Source organism: Plutella xylostella, chromosome 23, assembly GCF_932276165.1.
Source record: "Plutella xylostella chromosome 23, ilPluXylo3.1, whole genome shotgun sequence".
In the NCBI taxonomy this organism is placed as follows: domain Eukaryota; kingdom Metazoa; phylum Arthropoda; class Insecta; order Lepidoptera; family Plutellidae; genus Plutella; species Plutella xylostella.
The window spans coordinates 9,380,790-9,389,027 of NC_064003.1; the positions used below are offsets into that span (position 1 = coordinate 9,380,790).

At 41.4% G+C, this 8,238-nt stretch overlaps 1 protein-coding gene across 1 annotated transcript; it reads left to right on the top strand.

Annotated features, from left to right (window-relative positions):
- Positions 1 to 337: 337 nt before the first annotated feature.
- Positions 338 to 5,577, top strand: LOC125490391. The gene has a single exon (XM_048629475.1). It carries the CDS (start codon positions 340 to 342, stop codon positions 5,332 to 5,334), a length of 4,995 nt encoding a protein of 1,664 aa, XP_048485432.1. The 5' UTR covers positions 338 to 339; the 3' UTR covers positions 5,335 to 5,577.
- Positions 5,578 to 8,238: the final 2,661 nt, after the last annotated feature.

Here is an 8,238-nt window from a genome sequence, read left to right on the forward strand (position 1 = left end):
AGGAAACGTGGCATAGTCAAAGGTAGACTCACTAGGTTTTCTAATTATCTAGCCAACGTGGCCAAGGATAGTGTTTTAAAAGCGCAAGATCGCATTGATTTAAAACTACGCATTCAAGGGGCTACTAGCCTATTTGCTGAGTTTAATGAACTCCAAACTAAATTAGAAGAATCTGTTAATGAGTGTGATTTAAATAGCCAGTTAGATCAACGTGAACAGTTCGAGGATTCTTACTACGGCACCATTGCGCAGGCCGAGTTAATTCTCAACAGTGGAGAGGTCACTAACAGTTCTCAGGGTAGTAGCAATAAAAACCTTCTTAAATCAGTGACCATTTCTATGCCCACCTTCGACGGCTCATTCGAGCGTTGGTTAGAGTTCAGGGACACGTTCTCATCACTCGTACACAACTCAACAGATATTACCAATATTCAGAAATTCCATTATCTGAAATCATCACTGAAAGGAAGCGCTGCACTTATCATTGATGCACTAGAGTTCTCTTCGGATAATTATAATGTCGCCTGGGAATTGTTGTTAAACCGGTACAACAACAATAGATTGCTAGTTCAAAACCATATTAAAGCTTTGTTTAACTTAAATCCATTACCCAAAGAGTCAGCTGCTTTAATTAGAACATTAATTGATACAATTCTAAAAAACTTAAGGGCACTTAATATGCTCGGTGAACCAACACAACATTGGGACACTCTTGTCGTGTATATGATTGTATCAAAGCTGGATAAAACCACTGAACGCGAGTGGGAGCAATATAAAGGCTCCTTACTTGCACAAAAGGATTCGAAAATACCCATTAAGGTCGACGATATAATTAAATTCCTTGAAGATCGGGCTGACATGTTAGAAACATTGCATTTGTCGCACAGTAAAGAAAGTCTAGACCATAAAAAACAAAGCGCACCTAAGACTTATAATTCTTCACACTGTAATGTTTCTACCAACAATAACAAACCGCAAGATCGTAGTAATTCGATTACTTCGCGTCCTAAAAAACTATGTCTCATGTGTAATGCGAATCACCCAATTTATTCGTGTCAAAAGTTCCTCGACATTAGTTTAGATTCGAAGTTAAAACTTATAGCCGAAAATAAGTTATGTCGTAATTGTTTACGTTCAGGACACGCGGTAGACGATTGCAGGTTTGGCCCCTGTAAGCGTTGCAATAAGAAACATAATTCAATAATTCACGTTGACGACAGCCCGTCTAGTCAATCAGTTGTTACTATACACGCAGTTACTGAAAAAAGCGTACCGTTACGTTTTCAGGAATCAGCTGATCGCGTCAATGACCCGAGTACCGTTACCTCTTTCACAACATGCGCTGTCCCTTTCAGTGATACTGAAACCAATCATTCATCTCACTCGCAGATTCAGGCACACAACGCACACACGCACACTCAGGCCGTAAAACCTGTTCTAGCGCAGCCTGTTCTACTATCCACCGCACTAGTCGAAGTAGCTGATGTCCATGGCCGTTTACATACCGCCCGCGCTCTTCTGGATAGTGGAAGCCAGCGATGCTTCATAACCAAATCATTTTGCGAGTTGCTAGGCGCACAATTAATACAGTCCACTCATGAAATACGCGGTGTAGGTGATTCTGTGACCCAATGTACGCAAACTTGTGTCATAGATATAAAATCGCACGTAAATACCTACACTAAAACTATACAATGTTATGTACTACCAAAAATAACATCAACAATGCCACCTGTATGTGAATTAAGCGCACAACAGTTCTGTATTCCAGACCACATACAGTTAGCAGACCCCACGTTCTTAGATTCCAAACAAATTGACATTTTAATAGGCGCGGATCAATTTTGGAATTTATTATGCGATGGTAAAATTAGATTACGTAAAGGACCATATTTACAATCTACCAAGCTAGGCTGGATCATATCCGGTCCGATTTACAATAATAATAATAATCATAATTCACGCGATGATACTAGGCGGGTTCATTGTCATTTCACGCAGACAATTGAAACTCAACTTAGAAAGTTTTGGGAGATCGAGGAAGCCTCCACTATCTCCGACAAGCGCACGGACGAGGAGCGCGCCTGCGAGGAGCACTTCGTGCGCACCACCACGCGCGCCGCCGACGGCAGGTTCTGCGTGCGCATCCCTCACAAACTGTCACCAGACACGCTAGGTGAATCCTATTCCCAGGCGGAGCGTCGCTTCTTAGCTTTAGAGCGGCGGCTGCAGCGTTCTGCTGAGTACAAACAGTTGTACAGTAATTTCATTCACGAATACGAAGATCTCGGGCACATGAGCCGCGTGGAGGCGCCCGGCAGCCCGCACTACTTCCTGCCGCACCACGGCGTGCTGCGGCCCGGCAGCAGCTCCAGCCCGCTGCGCACCGTGTTCGACGGCAGCGCCGCCACCTCCACCGGCGTGTCGCTCAACGACATACAGATGGTAGGGCCTCCTATACAGGGTGATTTAATCGATATCATGCTTCGCTTTCGACAATACCGCTATGTTGCTTGCGCTGACATTGCAAAAATGTACCGGCAGTGCTTGGTAGCTGAAGACCAACGCGACTTGCAGCTTATTCTCTGGCGCGATGAACCGACACAACCCATCAGCATTTATAAACTAAGAACCGTGACATATGGGTTGGCTTCATCAGCTTTCCTCAGCATAAGGTGCTTGAAGCAATTAGCTGTCGAAAGTACTGATCCGGACGTCCAGCGAGTAATTAATTGCGATTTTTATGTCGACGATATGGTCACGGGTTTAGACGACAAAAATGATTTATTAAAGCTTTGTACAAATGTTTCAAACACACTTCAGTCAGGCTGTTTTCCATTACGCAAATGGATTTACAACTTTGTACCCGATGATAGCAGCTATGATCAGCAGTCGGACTATAAATCATTCAATGATAATAACAATGATAACCATAGAACATTGGGCATAGGTTGGTCTCCCATCAGTGATGAATTTCATTTCAATACCAATTATAAAAACAATGAAAATTCTATTACAAAGCGCACTATCTTATCTAGCGTTTCTCAAATTTTCGACCCGCTAGGTTTCCTCAGTCCAACAATAATGCAAGCTAAGGTTTTATTGCAACGACTTTGGCTTCTAAAGATATCCTGGGACGATGAACTACCTAATGACGTCACGCAAGTCTGGGTTCGATTCGTCTCATCATTACCTATTCTTGATAAAATAAGAATCCCGCGTCATGCTATAGGTATAAATCCAAAATTTATTGAATGTCACGTATTTGTCGACGCTTCTCAGTCGGCATATGGGACGTGTATTTACTTACGCACCATCAGTGCTGATAACGATAACACACCACACAGTGTTACAATGCGTTTGTTGTGTTCCAAGGGTCGCGTCGCGCCGATCAAGCCTGTCAGCATCCCGCGACTAGAGCTATGCGGTGCTTTGCTAGGTGCACGATTGTATACAAAGGTACGCGATTCCTTACGATGTGAATTCAGCAACGTAGTTTTCTGGACTGACTCCACCATAGTGCTAGGCTGGCTTAAAATGGCACCTAACTTGTTAAAAACATTCGTGCAAAATAGGACTGCAGAAATTCACGATTTAACCAAAGATCTCCCGTGGCGTCATGTCAGTGGCAAAAAGAATCCGGCTGACCTAGTATCACGAGGCGTAGGGTTAGGTGATCTGTCTACCTCTTCTTTGTGGTGGGAGGGTCCTGAATTTCTTCACGATGTTAATTTCAATCACGAGCAAGTTCCCATTCATGCCGAGGTACCTACGTCGACTGAGCTGCCCGAGTTAAAATCAAACACTGTTTCGCTCGTTGCTGAGGATAACAGTGAGTCATTTGTGTTTCCTTTCACAAGATTTTCACAATATAATCGCATAAAGCACACCGTCGCGTATATGCTACGTTTTATTCATAATGCGCGCAATAAGAATAAACACAATAGGCGTACGGGCGCGGTTACCGTTTGTGAATTAAAAGAAGCCGAAAATAAACTAATAAAATTATGTCAATTAGAATCATTTCCGCAGGAATATAAAGCGTTATCTGCTAACGGTTCGTTGAAAAATAAACATAATTTGTCCAAGCTCAATCTATTTATAGATAAGGACGGTCTAATTCGCATTTTAGGCCGATTAGAAAATGCGCCTGACCTTGACTACGACAAAAAACACCCGGTGTTGATATCAGGTAAACATTACTTTGCGCTTTTGTTGTTTCGTTATGAGCATAGGCGACTGCTTCACAGCGCACAACAAGCGTTATTATTTAACATTCGCGAGTCGTGGTGGCCTATAGGAGGCCGAAACTTAGCTCGCAAAGTACTCCACGACTGTGTCACGTGTAGGCGCATTCGTGGTAAAACATTAACACCGTTGATGGGTAATTTACCGATACAGCGGATCACTCCGAGTTATCCGTTCAACCGTTGTGGTGTAGACTACGCAGGGCCAGTACTCGTCTTGAACCGTAAAGGGCGGGGCGCTAAAACAACCAAGGCCTATATATGCCTATTTGTCTGTCTAGCTACGCGGGCTATTCACTTAGAGCTAGCTAGTGACCTCTCGACTGAATCATATTTATTATGTCTAAAACGCTTAATTAGTCGTAGGGGTAAAGTATCCGAAATATTTTCAGACAATGGAAGAAATTTTCTAGGTCTAAAAAATGACTTTGCCAAGTTTCTCTCACAATGTAGTGACGAAATAAAAAGTTATGCTACCAGTGAAAACATAAAATTTTCCTTTATTCCTCCATTTTCCCCTCATTTTGGTGGCTTGTGGGAAGGGGGGGTAAAATCGTGCAAGTACCATTTACGTCGGGTGGTAGGTAATGCTCACCTAACGTATGAGGAGTTCAGCACTGTGTTGACGCAAATCGAGGCAGTCCTGAACTCCCGACCCCTAACTCCTATGTCCGCAGACCCAGATGACTTAACTCCACTTAGCCCTGGTCACTTCCTGATTGGTCGGCCGCTGACGGCGCCCGCCTGCCCCGACTACAGCGCCACGCCCACGCACCGACTGTCACGATACCAAAGGCTGGAACAAATACGACAGCAATTCTGGTCCCGCTGGGCCAAGGAGTATGTTTCTGAGTTGCAGGTTCGAGTGAAGTGGTGGCAAAATAATACCGACCTTCAACCCAACACATTGGTCGTCATAAAAGACGACAACTTGCCGCCGTTGAAATGGCAAATGGGCCGCGTGGAGAAGACCTTCCCAGGCAAAGACGGGATCTCGAGGGTGGCCGACATCCGTACGTCCTCAGGCATCCTCAGACGACCGTACACGAAGATTTGTCCTCTTTCAGCTGATGGCCATGATACTTAATTACCTAAAATTTCATTGAAACTGGATCATTTCAAGGCCGGGGGCATGTTGAAGACGCACGCACACATGCATATGACCTATAGACGACGCACACAACTACAGATGGTCATCAACCAATCACACGGCGCCGCGATGTCGTGATAAATCATTTCATTGGCTATTTACATGTTCCCTTCCCCTTGTCCTCGATCTATGTAACCAAAAATTATTAATATACTACCTGTTTGAGTTTTGAACGATAAACATCTTTTATTTCCAAAATCCTGCCACTATTCTCAGTTAGGACAATTTCAGCAAAAGTAAAAGTTAGCTAGATAAAGTAGCAAACAAAGCCTTTAATGAATTTCGTGAATTATTCACAATTCATTTTTACATTTGAAACTTATAAACTTATATCCCTCTGTTTTAAATTTTGTAAAATAATATACTTACATATTTTAAAACACAAAGCGGGTTCCTTTTCCCATTATTGCTGGATTCTGGGTAATATTAAACACACTGAAATTCCAATACTTTCATGATAAATTCAAGGAATTTATTATTAAAATATATTTTGTAAACGGCCTGGTCGATATTAACAAATTAACGAAATTGCTATTTGAATACAATTTTCTTAATTGTTTACACTGAAACATGGTATTTTTCTATTATTTATGGATGCTCCTACTAGTTACAATGAAGAAAAGAGATACCTAAGCATGCAATCCCACAGCAAAAAGTTTGATCGTATGAGTAAACGATAAGTATTTTAGTAATTTAATTGACATATTTTATGATTTTAGTAACCATTTGTATACATCGTTAAAGCAAGAAATTCTTCTCATAGAAAACATTTATTTAAAACGCATGGTTCCGCATAAAGCTGAGGTCACACTGCTCACTTCAGTAGTTCACTGGACTCAGCCCTAATCACATTATGTATGGTTAATTATGCACATCCCTTTATCCTGTAAAGGCCTGGATTTTAGCTGACAGGACAAATTTTATTATAGGAAAAAGCTGGGGTAGATTATAAAGGGACGTAAATATCCTACTGCCTACTGGACTGAGGGTAAGTGATATGACCGAATGGTGTAGCGGTTGGTGATCCTGACTGCTATGCGCAAGGTCTCTGGTGCGATAGCCGGCCGGGGCAGATAATAATATTCCGCGCAGGTTTTGTGTGTTTAGTGTTATTAGTTTATTACTGTCGTGTGACTATGAATAAGTGTTACTTAGGTCCCAAAATTCATAACAGACAGTCTGTATGCTGTGCAGTTCTGTCATGAGTTTAAGTTTTATGGTGTAACTAGCTGTTCCCGCGCGCTTCGCTTCGCCTTTAAAAGTTTTCCCGTGGGAATTCCGGGATAAAAAGTAGCCTATGTTCTTTCCCAGGGTCTAGACCGTATGTATACCAAATTTCATTCAAATCCGTTCAGTAGTTTTGGCGTGAAAGAGTAACAGACAGACAGACAGACAGACAGACAGACAGACACAGTTACTTTCGCATTTATAATATTAGTTAGGATTTGAACCTTATCAAAATCTAATTTGAAATTACAAAGATACGTTTGACCACTCAATCAATATGTGCTGACTCATGGCTTAATTTCATTAGCCTAATATCATTTCCGGGCGCAATGTAGCGTGAAACATGACTGACTTACCACAGCACAATGGAAACTAGCGAGTCATCACCACTAATACATAATACCCACATTTATTCAACACCCTATTCAAAGTAAACCTAACCTTGCGACTAAGATAGTAAGAGCTATGCTATAGCAAAGCCAAATTGTCATTAATCTCTAGATAAACCTCTAAAACATTGGAAATTGAACTGTATGTGCTAGAGGTAGAGGTTAAATTTCAGGTAAGCTACAGGGTGCCTCGACCACTCGTGTAGTGTTAGTATAAGATAGTGAGGACAGCGAATAAGTTTAGGATTACTTTATTACTTCTATGGCATAACCTTGAATTATTCTGCATTGTTTTTGGTGAAAACTAAATAGTTGTCAGACGAACACTGGCTGCCAGTGTGAAGTAAATTTGAATGTCTGAGGGTAGAATAATTATTTTCCATTTAATTTCACTTTGTTTTTCGACAAACTCATTTGGCAGGCGTCAAATTGGCAATGTCATTTGAAATTCAAAACGACCTTTCAAATTAAAAGTTTTGGGCGTTCCGCCGAAGAGGTGAATTGAAATCTTTGTGGACCCTTTCTTGTGTCGAATATAAATAAAATAAATCAATTTAGGTATACATACGGGGTGAAATCTTATGAAAGTCATTCCCGTTCCCAGTCACGTGTACACCGCGTATCGTTTACACTAATAATTTATGTGTGTAAAAATCTAACTGCTACATTTTGTTTATGCAGGTCTAGCTTATATACAAGTATAATTATATAATTCAATCACTCCAGCCTGGATGTACAGTATGCATCATATGTGTTAATGAAAAAATACATAATACAAAATGTGTGTGAAAAAGAAACGTCTCCATACATTTTTATAGAGCGGGTCTAGTTTTGTATATGCCTGCATGCTAATAAAATAAACGTTACTATAAACACATGTCTCATTGACAACGCCACAGCGGGACTACGGTCCGAACAGCCTTTATGAAGAGCCTCCTTGTTTATGAGCTGTAACGTATGGACCGTACGGCTGTATACTAGTGCGGTAAGACACGTACTACGAGTCAGGCTTTATATTGGTTCCACCATAATAATAATAATATGTGGGGACATCTAACACACGGCCATCCGACGGCAAATGCTGCAAGTATACATTGTGTACCTGCTGCGCAGATTTTTCTGCAAGGACCCTTTATGTGACGCAACACCAACGGACGGAAACAACAACGAGACATTAAAATATAATACATGTAATATATAAGTCATTAAAATACCTAATAAATAA

What these genes read in the sequence shown, in the direction of transcription:
- LOC125490391 (XM_048629475.1), top strand. Translation starts at nt 340, where the DNA reads ATGCCCACCTTCGACGGCTCATTCGAGCGTTGGTTAGAGTTCAGGGAC.